General features: G+C 44.3%; 1 protein-coding gene across 1 annotated transcript in view; it reads left to right on the top strand.

The window, feature by feature from the left end:
* The first annotated feature begins 364 nt into the window (after positions 1–364).
* Positions 365–22,756, top strand: part of LOC135397587 (uncharacterized) — a 110,382-nt gene continuing 87,990 nt past the window's right edge. Inside the window, exon 1 of the mRNA XM_064629193.1 lies at positions 365–451. Within this exon, the coding sequence (XP_064485263.1) occupies positions 397–451 (55 nt within the window). The 5' untranslated portion in view covers positions 365–396. The remainder of the gene's footprint in view (positions 452–22,756) is intronic.

Below are 22,756 nucleotides of genomic sequence, written 5' to 3' on the forward strand. Positions count from 1 at the left end.
AACAACACATGAAGTGACGCCTAGTACAGACTGGTAGACAACAGTCTCCTCGCAGCCTATTATTTCTCGCAGACGACAATGCGTGTGGGTGTAGGAGCGCGAGGAGTTGTCCGCACTAATGCTTCGAAACAAGAGGAGGACAAAGACTGAGTACATCCGTGCCCTCTCCGTTGGCTGCTCTAACTCCTCTGTGGAGCCGTGTGCGGAACGAACGGGCCCATTTCCTGCGGTAAAAGGAAAAAGAAAGCCTAGCAAACGAGACAGAAGAACCGAAGGCGACACCCAGATGGAGACACCGTCGCGCGTTGCGCCACCGTCGAAGTGCTCCTCCGGGCACCGCTCGCCAGCTATTGCAGTAGTTCTTTGCCCAGTGAGTGAGTGGTTCGTTCTCCTACTATGGAAGAGCTAAGGGTGCCGTCCGTAATGCTACTCTGGATACTTTTTGCATCAGGTAAGGGCGCTCGAGGCCCTTGGCGAAGCATTATTTATATTGCGCATGTTGTCGTCTGCTACGCCATTGCCACTGTCGTCTGCTCTTTTAAAAGTTGGAGACTCGTGCTGCGCCGGCCCAAACTTGGTAAACATGTGCGCGTGCTGGTTGTTTCTTACAAGAGGGGTGTTTCTTACGGGATATATGGGCATAAAATCACGAAGATTCTTGCAAGATGCTTGCCGTCAGCTCTGTAAATTGATGTTGGTCGACCACAGGTCATTCACATATAGGGTGCTTTCTGTACGGCGTTTGGACTTGGCCACCTGATGGTGTCCTCCACCTTTGGTGCTAATGCGAGCGTGGATTAGCACGCTCTAATCACTGACTCGCTGCGATTTCTGGCATCATAAATTCTTGTTGAATGAACTGTTCAAAACAACGTCGTTTATAAGTTCGCTGCATGACACATTACTGCTCCACGTGATATTTCAGTTACAACTTTTACAGTTACAGTTTACAGTTACAGTTTACAGTTACAACGTGACCGAAATAATCTCTTAAGACCTTGATTAGTCTTTCAGAATTTATGGCCGTACCTCTGATATTTTCTCTCGTATTTTTGAAGAAAAAAAACCTATGTGTTCGGCTTTGTTCATATTATACATATACAGAGGTACGCATTTCTTGATAGATGACTACATCGATAGCACCACACTTTCAGACCAAATTTAACTGGCATTGATAAGCGCGACGTATGTGGCTTTCACTGTCAAATCAATGTAACACAACAGAGAACTTATTTAGTGGCTTTAGATAAACCCGATGAAAATGACTGACTGACGCCGTGGATTATGGTTTTCGTTGCGCGCATTCATGAAAGTAAAAATATATTTAATTCTATTTAACAATAAATGTCAAAGACAAAGTGCTATACTGTATGATAACAATAGTACACAGTAATATGACGCTTTTATCACGAAGTACGATATCCTGGTATATATGAGACAGACCAGTCTTTCATCTTCTAGGAGCAACTCAGATCAAGGATAATTATGATTATAGCAGATTAAATCGACTTTACTAACCCATTGGAGCACCAACGCGCCTTTCACGTATTACAGCGACACAAACTTTAAGACAAACACGTAGGAGGACATTTGCTATGCTTACTCCATACCTCGCACTTATGGCCGTCCCGAAACATCCCAGAGCCGTCCTCAAAGGCGGTTTAAACTCACGGGGTACCAAAAAATGTAGCATCGGTCTGTCCTCCTTGGCCCGGTGTTAAGCCGACTGAAACTTTCCTGAGCTTTCATCGGCTTTTCACCAGTTTCCAGTCCAGGCGGGGTGCTCCCCCTGGGATATTGCTTTCCCTTTGGATACAGATGGCTTCGGATATGGATGTGGAGAAGACATTATATTACCTCATTCCGGCGTATCCTCAGCCTTTCAAAGCGATCGGAGTGTAGGGTAAAGCTCCAAATCGAGGGCCTCCATCTTCTTCACGTTCCCATCATAATGGGATACGTGCCTTTGGCTTCGGCCTTATCAAATTGAACGAAAAGTTGAGTAAATACTATTTTCTTAGGATTCCATTGTACCTGTCCTTGTGACGTGATGTGATCGAAAAAAAAAAAAGAAAATGGGAGGGGGGCGATTTAAGTCACTACAAAGTCAGACTGAATACTCCAGACCACTTAGCTGCAGTTAGTTGAAATAAATTAAAAAGAGGGATAAAACTCAGTATTTGGAGGGGGGTGGGTGGCGGAGAAACAAACATCCCGAACTAGTGGGAACAATTGTCACAAACGTGGAACCAGAAAGTGTCACAAAATGAAAGTGAACGTGAAAGTGTACTTGCCCTTGTTCTCAAAATGTATGTATCTTGTTACTATCATAATAATTCATCAAGGTAGGAGACGTGCATAGCCGTCGTTGATTGATTGATTGATTTTAAAAGAAAAAAATGGAGATGGTAGTCTCGAACCACCATAGCCGTCGTTGTCGTGCTGCACTTTAATAATTTGTTGTAAGATGGTTTTTTTTTTTCGCAGTATATCGCGCCTCCAACTCGGTAATCGCCGATATTTCGAACGCAGGTTGTTCGAAATATCGACACCACCCTACCTGGAAGCGTTTGCTTGCATGCAGCTACCTTCACCGACTCGCTGTATATTTGCTATTTTTCGACGATCCCTCGTTTGTTTGTGTGCACCGTATTTATGTAAAGCTTTCCGAGCGCAATAGATTATTTTGCTCTTGAGCCACGAATTGAGCAGAAAAGAACAGAGATAATTACGTAAATATTACCACTGCTTCCTTGCGCGCAGGTGGTTGGTTGCCAGGGAAAATTGGAATCCTTTCCGAATTTCAATCGAATTTCAATCGAGTTGGTTGAGCTCAAATCGATTTCGCTGCTCTTGTGAAGGAAGAGTTTTTTCAAGCAGTGTACATGTACCCCCCGTGAATTTGAAAGGCTAATTCATAGCAGGTGGCAATTGGAGCAGGGGTTTTAGGGTGGTCTTTCACGTTTCGGGAGCATTTTTTTTTTTTCAGTTTGGATTTGCATTCCATGCTTTTTCTTCGATTAGTAATATTCATTGTTCGTCGCTTTAGTTTGTAATTGTGGTGCTCAGTACTACTTACAAGGTTTTCTCTCGCCGATTTTTAGATCATCTGTTTGGCGCAAGCAGCAAATATATTCGCATTCCTGTTAACAAAAGACAACTCTATATACCTCAGAGAGATTTCAGTAAACTTTTTTATGTAGCTTTACCGTAACGTTTTATCCGTGACACGCGCTAAAAAGTAATCGGTATTTAGAAACAAAATGAGTAAAGGTAGTAACTACTAGTATAAAATATATTTTAAAGGTGTGTTGACCGCCTTTAACAGTGAACTCCTTTCTTTCTATATTTGTTTTTTCATTGTTACTGTGGTGGTTGCACAATTTCAGTCTACCGCGAACACATTCTGGCGACCACGTGGGGGCAGCACTGTGTCACGTGGCCCCATAAAGCCACGGACAGACATATCTTCTGGTTTGCCCTGTAAAACTATCGCTATAGTCTGTGACAACATAACGCATACACTTGACCCCGCCTCCACACAAGAATCGCTCTGCGCGCAAATGTAGCGGAATTACACCTCCGCTGCTGAAAAAAGTAGCGATTACAGAAGCGCCGCTACGCACAACACTGCCAAGTGGGAACTGGGAAAAAGAGAGAGAGAGAGAGAGAGCCTGCACTACATCGCGAAGCGGGGGCGTCGTGCAAAGGCTGGTAGCCAATCGCAGGGGCCTTCCACGGATGAGTGGGCGGTCCCAATTGTAGGACTTAAGTTGTCACTGACTATAGGGTTTATTCACTGACGTCACCTTGCCGCCATACTGTAGGTCCCTCGAAGTTATGTTCCCCCATTCGTTCGCTGCCATATGCTTTTTGGATGAGTATGAACGTCGGAAACATGGAAATTACTTGAATATGCTAAAAATCACGCAGCACAATAACCTCGAAACACCAAATACACGGCGGGTGCGATATGGGCAGGGGCTTGGATGGGACCTACAATATGGCGGCCGATGGCAGCACATCTGTCTGCTAGCGACAGTGGCGGTCTCCTACGGATGACGTCATGTGAATAAGCCCTATAGACATACACACACAGTGATACTGGAAAAGCACTTTCGAGGTTGGAGCCGGTATAGCCGTATTAGCCATCCTCCGAGATAGACCGACCCACGTATCACGATTTATGAAAAGGCGCAACGAGCGAAAGGCACAGAATAAAATAAAATAAATAATTGAAGTGCCAATTCGTGATCCTTAGCTGTGGAAGTCACGGCAACAAAGCCTGAACGCCAACGGAAATGAGACGAAATCTGGCAGGTAGTCCACGAATTAGACATTCACCCTTCTGTTGAAATGGGTAGCTTTCAAGCGGAGAGGTGGCGATATGCAGCGACTTCGAACTTCCGGACTGAAATTTTAGTCTCGCTCAATTGGAGCAAAGCAAAAGTCTACATGGCATTTTATTTTTCCTTCGCATCACAATCAATCAATCGTCAATCTGGCTTAAACGCCAACCGAGATACTTGCCCCCCAAACAAGAAGTTACTTCACACAAATACTTCGCCACTACTTTTCTTTTGGCAAAGTTTAGATTTCGTGACACTTCCGTCCCGTTTGGGGCGCGCTTTGAAATCGCGATCTTTCGCTGTGCGAAATGTTCCGTCACAACACGGTCAGTTTGACGTTTCAGATAACAAAGATAACGAGCAATATTCGAGATGTGGCGCAACAAAATGTACAAGCATCATTTTATACAGCAATTTTCTGCAGACCTGGGATCATCCGCATGTAGTCGTTTCCTTTTAGTTTCAGACGAAGTTGTGACTTTAATGACATTCTTTACACATTATCAGTTCACAATGTTATCATCACAGCCACGCACTACTCCACATGGTAAGTATACAGAGCACGGGATTTGGTGACAAGTCCCTATACACCATTTAATTCAATAATTCAATTTTGTTTTTAATTCAATTTTGTTTTACGCCGGTGACATTTTTCCAAAGGTGCAGCATCCCAGGATACGCTAAACATTTTATGTCCTTTTTCCGCAGAATTAGTGGAGTGAAGCGCTGAACATCCGCGCATTTTTTTCCCCTTAAAAACGTTGAAAAAAAATAAAAAACTCTGACGCTCTTCGACTCCAGCAGAACTTCGGAACGGAAGCGTAAACCCACGTGGTATTGCAACTTCCCTGACGTCACTTTGAACGCAGTTGCAAACCACCTACATTTACCAACAAAACGGTTACGAGATGTACTCTGACGTCTGCCACCTAAATGCGTAGCCCACAATTTTTTTTTCGTTTGTTTTCCGCGCATGACATTTTTGACGCTTATATTTAGAACGAGCTCCGCCTGCGAGTGGCAGATCTAATTCGACCCCATAAGTCAACTGTCATGGTATCAAAGAAAAACAAACAAAGTCATCCAATGTCCACAACGATAACCATAAAAAATGAGGGTACGGTCAATAAGCCGACTGTCTTGACACCCCCCCGTCCATAGCCAATATGACGACCTCGCTCTGGGAAACAGAAGGGTGATAGATGGAGCTGAATTGTGGCCACTGGTCTGGTAAACATGGTGGCTGCTATACGTGTATAGCGTTTGTGTGTGTGTGTGTGTGTTAGGTTTCTATGTTTTCTTGGAGGCCCAATGGGAGAAGCAGAAAGGCGATATTGAGAATGTCAGTGTGCATTCAGCGTATCACGGCTGATCGCCGCCGAGCTTTGATTGCTGTTGCAAGAAGAAGAGTCGCACGAAGGTTGCATGCCGGAAATGACTTTGGTGGACCCGTTGTATGATAGAAAAGCAGGAGGATTGCATTCCGACTCTCTTCAGCGATTCAGGTTTTATGAGCAGCCTGTGAACTCCAGTCGTGCAATCTCATTCTTCAGTGTCCCCACTCTCATCCTCAACGCATTAACCCTCATGCTTTCCTTTTAAAGTCATCTCCTGTGCGCCATCTCATCATTCTTTCACGGTTTGTTAGCCATCTTTTTCTTTCATCTTTCTCTTAATCTACCTGATCCTTCTTTCATCTTTTGTTAGTTTATCCTTTATTTCCTAATTCCTTTTCTTTCTATTTATTTCTCATTTCTTTCTTTCCGGAATAGCAAGCCGACGTCCCGTTTGGCTGGCCTTTCCCCCGGTTTTTGTTTTCCTTTTCGTCTAATAAATATATCCCCCCCCCCCCCGGGAAGATTGCAGGTTGGCATAGCCTATTGGCATATTGAAGTCTGCTTTTTCTTTCTTATCAGCTTGTCTTTAGAGCTAAAGTTATGTGTGACACTTCGTCCCACAAAGTTACTCCGAATAAATGTGAAAGACAGACATTTGCATTGATGTGAACCTGCGTTCCCACCAACAAGTGGCGTACAAGATCTGCACCGCGAATACCGAAACCAATCAATCCGGCTCTGGCATCACTTCGGGTTTCTCCGCTAGTAAGGCAGCGGAAGAGAGGTCACGTGCTTGTGAGAACCAATAAGGCTGACCGAGTTTCTAGCTCCTCTGATGTCATAGCTTGATGCATACGTGCGTTCGAGGGTTCATATCTACGTATTCATATCTTCACATCTAAGTACATATACGACTTGTAAGAAAATGTTTTTTTTTTCTCGTGCAGCGCAATCTGTGCTTGACGTAACGAACCACACGTATCAAAGTGTCACGACCCTTTAAATGGTTTGTGCGCTCTGGTTTTTGTCACAGCATTTGGGTTACTTTAAATACGCTCTTCACAGGTTGTACACAAAAATGAACGGCACAAACTCGAACCACAATTCGCGCGCTGAACGTTCAGCCTTGATGAGCATATTCCAAAAGAAAAAAAGAAAAGAGGAGGAAATCACTCCCTCCCATGTGGAGCATTAGAGATACCTCCAGAAGACTATACTTTCAGGCTTATGACTTCAATGAGAGAATCAAATTTTGCACCACGAATGGGTGTGGGTCAAGTGCTTATTACACCAGGGGTTGTCGTATATACCGTTTACTTCTCAACTTTTACGCCACCTGCCATCCGTGAGAGGAAAGTTAGTCTCGTACAGTGCCCGGCGCTGCAATCCTGTACTCTCATCTCTGGAATTTGGTTAGAGCACGCGATGTACATATAACGACTTAGCCACGCCAGGATTCGTCGGAACCACGGCATTCTATATATAGAAAGGTAGAAGATCCAGCGGAAGGAAAAGAGCCATCAAGACAAGAGCCGGCGACATTTCGAACAGAAACTGTTCTTCTTCTGGGCACCGTCCTCATCACTGGCATGGTTTTTAAGGGTTAGGGATGACGTATTAAAGGGGTTCATGACTATTGTAGGTCTATATATCATGCGTGGATGGGAAAACTCCAACTAGGCAACGTCTCATCGTCATGTCACGTCTCCCCCTCCTTTCCCTCATTGTGCTTTGGGATAGTGGGCCGCGCCTCATGGGCTAATTTCCCCAGTCATTATCATTAATTTATCTCTTGTTGCTGCACTACCTGTTCTTTCTATTTTGCCTTACTTTTCATTTTCTTTCTTTGTTTATTTTGAGTTTTTCTTTTTTGGAATAGCAAGCCGGCACTAGCCTGGCTGACATCTCCTTTTTTCTTTCTTTTCATTCCATTAAACATATTCCTCCCATTCATCATCGTCTCTTTATGTGCGTGTGTGTGTGTGCGTGCGTGCGCGTTATCTCTTCTTGTTGTTGTTTCCTCTGGGACTGGGAGCAAATGTTTTGAGTCCTCCTTTCTCAATGGAACGTTCCACGTCTGATCTGGCTATGCCACCGGGGAACAATTTTTGCATTTTCCCGTGCAAAACCTTAACACAGCTCTGCCAGTGAAATTCGCCAAGAGTTTCGCTGCATTCGCTGTAAAGCCTATAGGCAATGAGACGATACTGCAGGTCTTAGCGATACTAATCATAGCTTTCGCAAGCCCAATGATGACCCGCGGGAAATCTCGCAGGCTACCCAGCCGTGGAGCCTGTCGCTCGTACCGGCTCTGTGTCCTCACGTCCTTGTTACCGTTGGCAAATACCGCACTTTTCGTTCTGATATCGGATGTTTCTCGCTTACCGAGATATACTTTATATTTCCCTTGTGTCTTCTCATCGGACAGAGAATGTTCTCCTAGGTAGAAGATGATTCTCAGTTCGAAATATTCGCGTCTCCGAACATGATGAGCTTCTGCTTTAATCTGATTGATTGATTTTTAAAAGAAAAAAATGGAGATGTTAGTCTCGAGTCCTCGGGACTGGCTACTCCAGGACGCGTTATTAAGAAAGGGAAATAAAGGGGAAAGAAATGGAAATTACACAAAACTCGACGCTTTGCAACGGAACGGAAACAGAATAAATGAGGACATCACCACCTAGCTTGGCACCAAAAGCGAAATCTCAATGCACAAAAACAAAGAGCGTCACAATCTGTCAGAGAGGTCCGTCGAGACGAGAAATTGCACAAGGGCGCGCATGGCAGGTATGAGCTGATTTGCTGGTCAGCATCCAAGAACCGAAAAGGTTCTGCTTTAATCTACTTTCACCGAATCGCGGGACTCTCTGCTTTTCGATGTAAAGTAGGAAAGTTAGTTTCACGTGGTAGGTAACTGTAACAATTAACATTTAAAGAAGAGTAACTCTAAATTATTTGCAACCCTATTTCCAGAAGACGTTACTACCCTTAAAATATCGGTGACTCGTAGCGTAAAAAAAAAAAAGGCTAATCCAATAACGTCACTCATGCCATGCGTCGAAAGGACTGACGAAAGCCCGCCGCGTACGATGATTTGTGGTCATTAACGATTAACTCACGTGTCAGCTTTCGAGGAGTTTCTTGACCTATCTAATTCCTGCCGTCGGGTTTTAGGGCGGAGTGTGCTGATAGGTGTCAACACATACGCTTGTACTTGAATGGGAGGGTGTCACACGACAAGGAGAGGTGACCTGCGTAATCTCTATACAAGTGATTAGGTAATAGTGTAGCGTCTGCATTGTGAACCGCGGTGCTTAATAATGAACGAAGCCTAATAATTTTAAGAATTAATGTCTTGTTGTTAGCACAAACATCATTTTTTCTTTTCATTATCATCATCATCGTGATCATAATCTGATCATAGAACACTGTAGAGCACGCGATCTGATATGCGCTTTGTGGTTTTCACAACGACGTTATTCCCATTAATTAGTCGCTCATAAAGAACGTAACGGGTTTTTTTTAACGCTCCAGAAAAAGGTTATCGATACCCTGCCCTGTCATCTCATTGACTAAGCGTCGTAGATATAGTTATTCGATAGTTATAGTCGAAAATGCAGTTATTATGAAATGTGAAGTGAAGCGAATGAGATCTCTCATTATTACTTCCCTGCGATCACACATATATACTCCCAAATCGTATATACGTCACTCCCGTGATGCTGTTCTGTGTCTCCCATTTTACTGGTCAGAATATTTTATTAACCTAATTATCTAATTACGCAAGTAACTGTCCTAGTAACTGCCCAGTAACTGCCCTTTTAGTTGTAACCGCTCGCGGTGTCTACTTTTCATTATGCCGTTGTAACGCATCAACGTAAACATTCATAAGCCTGACGCGACGGGAAGACTTTATGATGGAGGCATCCATCATAAGTCTCCAAACTTTAGAGAGAGCTCCAAACTTTAGAGAGAGCTCCAAACTTTAGAGAGAGCTCCAAACTTTAGGAGAGCTCCAAACTTTAGGAGAGCTCCAAACTTTATGATGGAGGCATCATAAAGTTACCTTTATTTACCATACTATAGGGCGTCACAGGCGGGTGACATGGTAACAAAACATAACGCCCTAATACCACGCTAGTCTGTGTGCAACATGCTCCCTATAAAGCCTCTGCGGCGACTTCAATATGCGAAGCCTCCGGGGCTATAGAGAAACTCGTCCCAACAAAGTTGGGGAGGTGACTTTTAATCCGATTTTCACCAACGAACTTGACAGTGTCAGCTTTGTAGAAAATGCGCAGCATCAACCACCGGTGTTCTTTATATTGCTTCGTAAAGCCTTGATCGTTTGCTATTCGGAGCATTCGTATTGCAGCCAAACTATAGTGGGAACACTTGACACAAACGAGTTTGTCTCCCGTCCCCATCTACTGGGTTTTCTCCTTCTTTTTATTTATTTCGACTAACTGCGGTTATAGGTGGTCTGGGGTAGCCAGTCTGACTTTGTTGCGACTTAAATCCCCCCCTTTTTTTTCTATCACATCACATCACATCACATCACGTATTGCAGCCATATGGCATAGATTCCGTTACAAGTTTTGCTAAGCCGAACAAAGTCAAACAAAAGCCAAACAAAGCCAAACAAAGAATATGACAGGCGAACAACATCCGTTAGACCTCGGTACTATATAGGCGTGCTGGAGTAGCCGGCCCGATGTTGGGCGATGTTGGGAGTAGCCGGCCCGACAGTTGGGCAAACATCTCCATTTTTTTTCTTTTTTATACCAACCAACCAACGAACAGTATAACAACAACGACACTTTGTCTGAATTACTGGTTGGTGTAGTGAAAAACAAAAATAAATAAATAAAATTATCAGGTTCCCATCGCAACAGGGGATATACTCCACCCAAAGAAAGATGTTGAATATATAAAGAAAATTTATTACATCGATCTGATCGCGGGGGAGGGGGGATCTAATTATTTCCACAGGAAATGTCAGCCAGAAAGGACGGCTTGCTATTCCTTAATAAATGATTCGTTAGAGCGTGGTCCTGCGGTAGTTGAAAGTTAGGCGATGAGGGGTCAGATGTCTTCCGCCGTTCCACCACACGATGGTACACGATCTGATGGCATGTACAATGAAACCAGTGAATAACCGTGTCATATATACAATGAAACAGTGAAGAGGAGTGCTACATACAGCGAAAACCAGTGGAACAATCAGAAATATACAACACAGACAGACAGACAGACAGACAGACAGACAGAGCGAGAGGTCGTGATCATATTATATAAAACTCGGAAGGAAAGCTAAGACCATGCTTTCATGTGATGTTTAAACACTGCATTGGGATCACTGGCAGGACAGTTCTGCGATACGTGAAAAAAAGATTAAATAATTAATAAATTAATAAAGATTAATAATTTTTCACTGTGAAAACGTTCGTGGTGAGACACGTTAATGAGAAGGCAGTGGGGTCGATGTCGTTCAACCCGCGGGTCAGGAAGTTTCGCACCTCGCCGCGCGAAGTGCGAGGCGACTGCTGCCATGACCGGAAGGAACCTCCGAGCGTCGAATGATAAGCGATCTTGCATGTGTATAGCTCTCTTCCGCAAGCTATTTCTCGCACTGCCTCTAACATAATGTTCCGCTACCATTGTGCTTAGGGCGGTGCGATCTAAACCTGCACCAACACACACACAGACACACACACACACACACACACACACACATAAAGAAGAAACTAAACTTGCACTAATGTCATGGTGGGGGATATATTTATTAGACGAAAAGGGGGAAAAAATGGGGAAAAGGTCAGCCAAACGGGACGTCGTCTTGCTATTCCGGAAAGAAAGAAATGAGAAATAAATAAAGAAAGAAAATTAAGAAGTAAGAACTAAATAAAAAGAAAAGAAAAGGAATTAGGAAATAAAGGATAAACTAACAAAGGATGAACGAAGGATGAGGTAGATTAAAGACATAGATGACACAAAAAAAAGGTGACTAACAAACGGTGAAAGAATGATGAGATGGATCACAGAAGATGACTTTAAACGGAAAGCATGAGGTTAATGCGTTGAGGGTGAGAGTGGGGCACTGAAGAATGGGGGCACTAATGTCATCCCAAGCAGCAAAATGTACTGAAAGTCGAGTGCAATAGGGGTGGACGGGTAGGCGGAAGGCCTTGAACAGACTCCTGAAACTAAAGAACATTGATAATACACATACCGTCCACCCCTATTGCACTCGACTTTCAGTACATTGTGCTGCTTGGATGGCTTAGGTACTGAAAGTTCCACGAAACCAGTTTTGTGATGGCTGACTTCCGCTCCGGTGGTAGTGAACATCATGACGACGCTCAAGGTTTGATGATAAAAAAAAAAAAGGAAGGGAAAGGTTAGCCATGATGGAGGCAAGCACAGCAAGCGCCGGCTGTGCATAGACCTGTATTAGATGTGAGTTCATGAACTGATGCTACATTAGCCTCGTTCGTAGGCTCTATTAAAACTCAAAGCAAAGCCTGCATGTACTTCACATTAAATGTTAGCAATTACGCAGCTCGACGTCCTCTCATTGACTGATTCGTAAAAGAAAAAAGTTGAGTGGTTAGTCCCAAGCCACTCAGGACTGTCTACTGCAGGACGCGTTATTTAGAGCTCGTTATATGTAAAAAAAATGAAAGGAAAGGAGAGCGGGAAAAAAAAAAGAAGAAAGGAAAACTATACAAATCTCGACATTTTGAAAAAAGCACGGCGGTTTTGTTTTGGGTTGAATGAAAATATGGAAAATACAAAAACTGTGGGATCAAAGCGTTAACGAAAAAATCCGCATGTTGCTGATGAAAGCGTTAATATAGAAACCGTTCCAACTGCAAAGGCCTTTAGAAACAGCGTGTGTAAACACACTGATCCCAGCAATTTTCTCGCCGAACACAAGGTACCGTTCCGCTTTTATTTTTTCGAGAGAGATATAAAAGATATTCCAGCAAGGAAAGCAAATAAGTCAAGCAAGTCAACATTGCAGCTGACTTTCATCGCAGACTGATATGAGTACGGGTTGTCTACACTCACGAAAGCATGAGCCCCCCCCCCCTTTTTTTTGTTAGGATAGCGTTCTTTGTCACCTTAGCCGGACTCAGACATGTACAAGATACTCAACAATGTATTTAAGATAAGATAATAAATACTGACGTTAGAATGTAATTAAGATAGAGTATAGATACACGAAAATTGAAGTAATTAAGACAGAGTACAAAATACTTCAAAAAGTATTTGAAATACAATTAAGATACTATTTATGCTTGAACGCAAAATGTCACCAGTCACTGGTCAATGCGGCATGTCGCCGCTATGTGACAGGAATCACCTAAACTCCGTGTACTACGCAAGTCGTCCCTGTGTGATAGGACTCATCTAAGCACAAGTCCCCAAAAGATGACAAAGAGACACCACATAACTCCACAAGGTATATGTGACCCAGAACAAAGCAAACTTTAGCAGGTCCCACAGGGCACACATAATAGAACCCTCACTTACGAAGGATTAATACACACGGGACAAGATCTCTAAATGGATACTTCCAAGGAGGGCCAATGTCCGGGTCCAGTCCGAGGGACTCAGGAAATTTCCATTTTAACAAGCAAGATAATGAAAAGACGAGACACAGAGAGTTTGAGGGGAGATCCAAAATATGTAATTAGAGTATTGAGTAGAAAATACCATAAAATGTATTTTAAATAGAGTGCAAATACACAAAACAAAAAGTATTGAGTAGAGTACCAAAATACCGCAAATTGTATTTAAAATACAGTATTTTAAATACAATACTCCAAATACGTACAAGTCTGGCCGGACTTCACTTTCAACGGGAGTGCTCTTACAAGAACACGTTTTGCGCTTTGAAATGTCACGCACACTGCACTCCACAGGCTTTCCGCGTTGCTGTCTATGCCGCTTCGCTATTTCCTTGGCAGCCTTGACCCGATGCATTGCGAATTTTAAGTGTTTGCTGAGGGCAAGAGAGACTTCTATCAGATGCAAACGCGTTCGATCCGTTCCCGCTTTGAATGAGAATTGCGTGATTTTGCGCACCGCTTCCGAGCGACACCCTAGATTTCTCCGCAGCTTAACTCACATAATCGATTGCGTAGTTAGCTGTTCGTCCAACATTCTCTAGAGGCTGGTTTCTTTAAGCGCATTTCCTTGTACTCGAATCGAGGATCATCTGTCTCCATCTCCTAGTCGAGGACTTGACTCGGTGCTTGTGGGAGAAAGTAATTTGACAATCATGCCCGTTATCTCCATACGAACCACACCCTAATCTGTTATCTAGAGTATTGTTGCTGGGGGTAACGCTGTGCATCATCGCAATCAATATTAAAGCTGTTGTCTTAGAGTGCCAGTCACCGTGTAGGTCCGTCCGTAGCTCTATAAATTTACCGCCAATGACGGCCCTGTAAAGCTACCCCGCGTGTGAACACCTTTGGAATGCGCAAAGATTTAGTTTTTTTTTTCTTTTTGTCTCGAGTCTGACACACGCTGGGCAATGTTGTCAAAAGCGGCAACTTGTGAGGACTCTGTTGACGTACGAGTATATTAGGGTTTGTGTTTCAGTAGATCAGAAATATGCGGAAATCACTGCGATATCGAACTGCGAAAATATCACTGCGAAAATCACACCATAAAGAAGCTGCTGTCATATCAAAAGTTTGTCGCCGGAAGCAAAGTAACGCGTACAAAAATTTCATGCAAGTGAAACCTGAGGTTCCCCCGTTTTCTGCCAAAAATCAGCGCTGTCCTCGACGCCTCCGTGGTCGCTTCCACTACCATCGATCTCACGGTCAATTCCTGGTCTTAACGTCAAAAGAAACCAAGTGCCTACACTAGTTCTCAGACAGCTAGCAGCGGATATGATGCATGTACTGGACCACACTGCAGTTTTCACTGACGGATCCACCAGCCATGAATGTTCATCATCTAATAATAATAATAATTGGGTGTTTACGTCGCGAGACAACTGAGATGTTCATCATCTGCGTTTGTTATCCCACACCACGTGTCGCATGGATACCGTCTCTCACACCGCACATCAATTTCCACTGAGCTATACGCTGTCCTGTTGTTTCTGCGTCAGACATCGTGTGATGCTCCGCGGACCTGGCTCGTTTACTCAAATTCAAAGGCTGCTCTTCAATGTATAGCCAACATGGGGATGGTGCGGACCATTTGCCCCAGTCGTCACTTGATATACTCCAACAAGTTCAGTGTCTATAAATGATAATGGTCATCATATATCCCTGCAGTGAGCCCCGGGTCACTGTGGTTTGAGCGGAAACGAAGAGGCCAACAGAGCGGCAACGGCTGCACAACAGGAGATCACTTCTGATTGATCTCATCCAGCCACTATAACTCGCCAGCAGTGGAGTCGGGACATCACTGACAGGTCTCTCATGTATTCGATGGATCCAACTTTGCCTTCCTCAGTTCCAGACCGTTTACCACGCTATTTTACGTCCCTCCTGCACAGGTTTCGTCTCATTGTAGCCTTCACTCCCCAATTCAAGTACATACCGGATCGGATACTGTGACAGCAGCCTATGCTCCAAATGTGGCGTCATACGATCATTGAGCACATCCTAACAGAATGTGAGCTCTACGAAACGGAGACGCAGCAACTCTGTGCTCAATTGAGTACTGCTAGCCGACAGGCATTCAACCTGGCTGCAATTCTTGGCCATGTCAGAGCCACGTGCAACACCGGCGATGTCTTCTGATGTTCTTGGAGTTCCTCTTGTCTGTCGGTTTGCTTCAGATGCTATATAGAGTCATATACTCTGTATCTCAATGACCATTGGTGCTTCTTCTTCTTCTTCTACCAATGAGATAATGGCCGTGAGCCACTAAGGGAGATTGGCCAGGACAAAAGGGGCATCAGGTGTTTGTTTATGTCTGTGCAGTAATGATGGGGACTAAGGCCAAGTCGGATCCAAGTAACTTATGACATATATGACATGTGGGCCCGCTTGCACGAAACAATCCTAAGTGTAACACTTGGCAAGTGTTGCACTAACGCGTTATTGCACTAAGTTTAGGGTTGCGGTTAAGTGGCTTGCACGAACACTTCGACGACCGCCCTAAGTCAAGTATTCTAAAGTGGATCGTGGCTACGAGCAGCAGCAGTTTTCGGAGGCCCTCATTGGTAGAAAGAGAACTTCCGGAGTTCATCCCAGGAAGTCGTGCGTCACGGCATGTTTGGATTCTGGGAAGTCGTCTGCTTCTGCCGTCACACGTAAACAGTTTGTAGAACCAAAATAAGGTATTGTACTATCATTGTAGCTGCAAGAACGAGTTAGGTCACTTGTTGCGTACTTTCGTTAAATAAAATAAAGCCTGTGGCCCAAAGTATGTCTCGAATTGCTCGATGATTGGGAACTTATCGCCAACGGCAGTGCCGGTGAGAGGCACTTCGCGTGCGGCGATCATTTTGAGAGATGTTGCTAACGAAAAGCACAACACGTACGGCACCCACAGCATAAAAAAATGAGACGTTGTTAGTATTGCGAGGAAAATGCGTACTGTATTGCGAGATACAGTTGGGGCCAACGACGAATCTTCGATACACGGTTCATAGCGGCCGACATGTTAGTCCTAAGCTTTAGTGCGGTAGTTTAGGGTGCTCCTAGGACCCTTGGCCAGCGTCCTAAACTGCGCGGAGCGAGCGCCACCACTTTAGTGTTGTAGAAGTTTCGTGCAAGCCACTTACGGCTCCGGCACTACACTAAGTGGGGAACTCGTTAAGTATTACACTAAGTTTGTTTCGTGCAAGCGGGCCGTGATGACTAATGCAGGAACTGGATATGCACGTATGTAGGAATATGCTTCTTTCCATGTGTGTGTGTTTTTCTTCTTCGTCATCTTCCTTTTTGAGCGCCGTAGCACAACCAGTGGAGGACGGCTCAATCGTTGTGCTTGTACATAATTTTAACTTCATTCTCGTATCTCACATCTGATGTTTCGTGTGTGATGAGGTATATAGTGTACTGCTCTTTAGTGGTGAATCACCCCATGTCATAGTCGCGATTTATATGTTGTTGTTTCTGTTGTTGTCATATCAAATATCAAATTGGCTTTCATGTTTGCGGAACCGTTATCGTGTTCCGATCAACTGAAGCTCGATATTGTACCCCGATTAAGCGTTATCATATACCACTTATGCCCGTATGTACTCACAGTAGATGCAATAGACGAGACTAGGCAGAGAGAAGGTACGCGATAAACTTTTGCTGCAAATGCTATTCACGCAATACAATTCGTATTGCAATTCGCAATTGAATTCGCAATTCGCGTATTGCAATTCACGCTATGCACGTCGGAGTCGCGCAACTCTATTTGATTGCTAAAGTTAATTGTTAAGTCATCCCCATATCATCGTCATCATGTATTTCTCTCTCTCTCTCATTGTTAAGTAAAGGAGAATTGAATTGAATTGCTGATATCCAATGACAAAAGAAAAGGGACACAAAATAAACATCAGCATAAAAAAGAAAAAGAAAACGACCGGTGCGGGCTGGAAAGACCGGCCGCTTTTTCGTCCTGGTATAGCTTCAGTCCGGTTTCCACTGCAGCCCGAATAGTTAATTCTACTTTTTGAACGCAGCCTGTATCCCATAGCTTTCGGTCATTTGGTGGGGAATATATGGGTGAGCCTGTCACAGTGAGTACCGAAGTTCCACAGTGTCCAGAATGGTTAGCGGTGCTTTTTAATCCGGCGCATTCCTGAGCTGTATTTGGTCATGGGCAAAGCAATTTCCGAGTTGAAACGTCTCATGAGAACAGCTACACGTGGGCTATGCTCATTAACGAAACACCTTCCTTCCTTTGTATTTATGTTCGGTCGCGTTGTGTACTTCCCGGCACCACACCTATACTTCTTTGCATTATCCCGGCCATCGACACTTCCTGATATGACGAGAACACGGACGTCGTCTTCGCCCTCTTTCGACTGTCCACAACAGTCAATATTGCGTGTGAAAAAAAGCGGGTCGCCTTCGCATCGGGATACGGACAGATAGCGTCCGATGACGTATCTCTGTCATCGCGGTGGAAACCTTTTCCTTCATATTCGTATCTAACTAGTTCGCCGTTCTTTTTATTGTTCTTGGGAAGAACGAGTTATTGTCGTATTCGATAAATTTTCGCGTTCGATAGTGATCGTTCCAGTTTATGCATTAGAGGATGGTTCCTGCAGCTAGACGTTCTTGCTTTTGTTCTGGATTTCGTTGTTCCATGTTCGGACAGTGGGTAGAAGGAAAGAGGTGTGGTGGTACGTTTCCTTTTATATATTTTTTTTGTTGATTCCGTGTTAGCAGGACAGATGGAGAGAGGACAACAGGAAGGAGTGGGAGACCGGGGCTGTTAGTATATGCGTCCTGGGCCGACTTCAGGGGGAACTGTGCCGACATTCGTCTGGAAACTCTGATCGGTGGTACGTTGTGCTTGGGCTGTTTTAGGACAATGAACTGACTAAAAAAAAACAAAACAAAAAAAAAACACGGAGCCTGTAACATATCCTTTCTGAAACGAACAAAAAAAAATATATATATTGAAGGACAGAGCCCCACAAAACCATTTTTAATTGCGACACGTACGTGACGACACTTTCTTGTGTTCTCATCCTTCCTTCATCATGTTCACATAATGTTCCACGTGCAATGGGGTAGGGTACCTCACCAACGCTGGTGAAACACCCCATCGCATCGTCATAATTTATTGTTGTTGTTGTGTGCCGATATCCAATGCACTATACATAGAATATGATGGTCTCTCGGTGAGGTCCCTACTTTTTTGTGATCTACTTCTCTGCATAACTTTATTGCCCTCCCTCTCCGATCTATTTATTGATCCCGCAATGCATTTTCGTGTTATTTTGAAAGTTACATTAGTGTGTAGAGGAATGGTATGAACCAGAGATCGGATTATATTAGACAAGTGAAAAGAAATAGGTGAATATGAATAGAAACTTTTAACGTATCGGCGATTTGTCCAAAGCGGCATTTCGGAATTTACGTAGCTTTTACGTCAGGGAGAAAGAGGAAAGGAGGAAAACGCGTCCGGTAGGCCTTATCCTGTTTAGACCGCCTTACCCAGAAGGACAGAGGGAGTCTGTGAAGTAACGTCACTTTCCGCATATTGACATTCGTTCTTCCTCAACTCTCGCTGAACTAATGGCGCTCGTCCTCGGAGGCACACTCCGACAGAGAAAGAGAGAAAGAGAGAGAGAGAAAGAGGAAAGTCGAGAGCAATGACAGCTTCTAGACCGCTAGATTGCAATTGCTTCGCGTTCTAATCCCCTGACTCTGATATTTACTCCCCAGCATGGAAAATACTCCTTAAACTTCGCATAAACTTCCGCACACTTACACCCGAAAGTTGCAGCAATGCATTTTGTCAAGGGCTAAAGTTACTCTGTCTTTCTTTTTTTCCCCATAGAGTGTAACAAGCCAAGTAAAAAAAAACAAAAAAAAACGCGCACTTTTTTTCGTGTTTCCCTTTCTTTCTTGTCTTTTTTATCTCTCTCTCTGTGGCAACTTCCCAAGCAGCACAATGTACTGAAAGTCGAGTGCAATAGGGGTGGACGGGTAGGTGAAAGGCCTTGAACAGACTCGTGAATCAATAGAACATTGATAAGACGCACACCGTCCACCCCTATTGCACTCGACTTTCAGTACATTGTGCTGCTTGGGTTGCCGCCCGTCTCGGCAGGCAGACCGCCCTCTCTATTTTTTTTCGTCTTCCGATAAACGATGCCCCCCCCAATGACAGCACAAAACGCAAGCACCTAGAGAGAAAGAGGTAACATTTCCTTGAGTTCGAGGAACAAACAATACGAAGAGGACAACACATGACTCAAAAGCGGCAATGGAGCTTTTTTGCGGAAGTGACAATTCCCGTGTCAAGGTTAATAATAACGCTAGAAAAAATGTGGTCTCGTTCCCGAGCGCGATTACAGCAGCCCTTGGGGCCATGAGGAAATATTAATTGAACAAAAATTATTCGGTTAGTTTAACGCAAGGATTTTGTTCACTTAACATTCCCAGTGTGCCCGCAGGGTGCCTGTTATCACGCTTGAAAGTGAGACAGAGCTTTTTTTTTTTTTTTCAGTGTTATTATTAACTATGACGGGGGCTGTACAGTGAGAAGAAGCGATCAAGAGGGTAAGGTGGAAAAGAGAGAGGGGAATGTCCTTGTTTCCGGCAAGGTTGGCAACCGTAGCAGCGAAGGTAGTGAGAAAGAGAGCGGCCGCGTCTTCCGCAAGAGCAACACCGCTCGTTAATTTCTCGCGATAGTTATCGTCCTGAATTCCACTGTGAAACAAAACTATACGTACGGCTGTGTCCTGGCGGGCGAGACCAGAATTCCCCCCAGATTATAAGCGACACATTAGTATGTATGTTTTAGAGACGCAGGTACAAGGAGAGGAAACAAGGGTATCACATTGAATTTCAATGCGCCAAGCTCGCTGGGTTTCCAAAGGGCACTCCAAGGGACAGGGGCAGCGTATAATATCCCCTTTAGGATCATCACGGGACTCATTTCACGAAAAGAAATTCCTACGGTAAACAAGTCGGCAACAAAACAACAACTATAGTGACAATGAATACAATACAACGATGCTATGGATATAAAGCTGCCCTATACCATGTTGCCTGTGGGGCAAGAGAAGTTGGGTGTTGTTTACGTATGCGTAATATCTATATACAGTGTACGCGTCTCACACGGTTGCCAGTTTGTCACCGCGCGAACATACAAAACTAAAAGAATTCGTCTTTTATGTTTATATTTCTAGCGTTCTCCATTTCTCCATTTTCTTCTTTTTATAGTCAATCAATCAATCTAGCGTTCAAAGTAAGTGTGATTTGTAGAGGCCGTGAGGGTCCGTATGTAGTGTTGAGTTATGGGGACATCTGTGCAGACTTGGTGGGGGGTCCTGGTTCTAATCCAGTCACCGTCTGCGGTGGCCCGGTGTCTTACCTGGGTTTTCCTCAGGCGACCAAAGGCAAATGTCCGCTCAGTTCCCCTTGATATCGGCTCTGGGCGCATGACCACCCCGAGCAGAATGCCGCCACATCAACACTGGTGGTAATGACTCCACCACTCTGTACAGGTAACAAAACGTACGGTACTCATAAGTAAACCCGTAAAATTCCGCCCAGTCCTTTAATAACCCTGCCACGCTCGTTTAAAGCTTCTTGGACGCTTGTCGTCATTGCACTACAATATCAGTTTGAGCTTCCCAAAAGGCCTAGCAACCTGCCGCAACGCTTACAAGCCTACGCGCTGAAAAAAAAAGAAAAGGAAGAAGGCAAAGAAAACAGGAGACTGCCTCTTTCATTTTCTTTTTCTCACGGTCTCTACCTTTGCGCACGGTCGGATTGAAGCGAGTCTACGCGCTCGGAAAATCACCTCTATCCGCCCCATGGGAGACGCTTCCACAATTAGGAAACCACACGTGTAATCTCTTGTGTGCGCAAACAACACCGTGCGAACTTTACGGCGCGTAAAACCGCCGGAGCTGCTGCATCCACCGCTGCCACGAAAGGGCTTTAGATGCGGGCAGTGTCTACAGAGTGCTCGAGCTTATGGTATGGGAAACGTCCGTTACAGGAAGGAATCTCTTCCTCCCTGAAAACCGTACCGCCGCCGAAGAAATCATTTTTCAGACATTTCCTATTTAGATCATTATCAGTCTTCCATATTTTCGCCTTTACTCATGTTTCCTCTTCGTTGCTTTCCTATTGTACTTGAATTTTCTTCGTTTCTTTCTTTCCATTTTTTTTTTCATTTTGTGTGAGGAAACATCTCAGTAATGTTCTTCCTGTACGACGTGCGTTTCGCGTATGAATGAATGTGATAGCGGGATGACCCATCACATAATCATCCCATTTATATATGTATGTATGTATGTATGTATGTATGTATGTATGTATGTGTGCACGTGTGCACGTGTGTGTGCACGTGTGCACGTGTGTGTGCATGTGTGCACGTATGAGTGTGTGTATGAGTGTGTGTATGAGTGTGTGTGTGTGTATGAGTGTGTGTGTGTATGAGTGTGTGTGTGTGTGTATGAGTGTGTGTGTGTGTATGAGTGTGTGTGTGTGTGTATGAGTGTGTGTGTGTGTATGAGTGTGTGTGTGTGTATGAGTGTGTGTGTGTATGTGAGTGTGTGAGTGTGTGTGTGTGTGAGTGTGTGAGTGTGTGAGTGTATGAATGTGTAAGTGTGTGAGTGTGTGAGTGTGTGAGTGTGTGTGTGTGTGTGTGTGTGTGTGTGTGCAACGTGAATACATCTGGCGGTATTGCTTTTTTTAAGCTCTAGCTCTCGCTGAAATGTGGGAGGACGATCAGTTATCTAGTATGTAAGAGAGAAGCGGGATATATGTTTAAGAAAAACGAAAGAAAGAAATGAAAGGTCAGCTAGACGGGGGAGAGAGAGTTTCCGTCGGTGGAAAAGGGAAACCCTCCACGGGTAGTTTACCTACTTGATGACAACGCACATACAATCGATGGCTGCGGTCTTGTCGGCATGTTGTGTTAGTAACGAACACGTGACCCTGGTGGGCCTCACGTACCCGTAGAGGTACAATCCGTATGTGTTCACGAGCGCACTTTTCAAACAAGGGTGTGCCTGTATTATATTCACATGACCCAGCAAGTAGACCCATATATATGAAGCCTGGATGACAATGAATGACCGCGTTAGCAAACTAGTAACGTGCTCTCTCTTTTTTTTTTCTTTCGGGTTCACCTAATTCGAAAGTTCCGCAACGCTTCTCAATCGCAGCAGTCGTGAGAAACTACTGACGTCCGTGGGTATCGCGAAGTCTTAGCTGCCTCACACGCAAGCTTCCTGACTTTTAGCAAAAATTCGCGTTCTTTGGAATCCTAACGTGCAGGAAAAAATGAGGACAACAGTACCCGTAGCTTTATTCAAAATTTAACTTCCCCTAAAGGACCAATTTGGCAAAGAGACACGGAATTCACCGAGCGTGCGAAGTGCCAGCTGCTTCCCAT

Source organism: Ornithodoros turicata, chromosome 6 (assembly GCF_037126465.1).
Source record: "Ornithodoros turicata isolate Travis chromosome 6, ASM3712646v1, whole genome shotgun sequence".
In the NCBI taxonomy this organism is placed as follows: Eukaryota; Metazoa; Arthropoda; class Arachnida; order Ixodida; family Argasidae; genus Ornithodoros; species Ornithodoros turicata.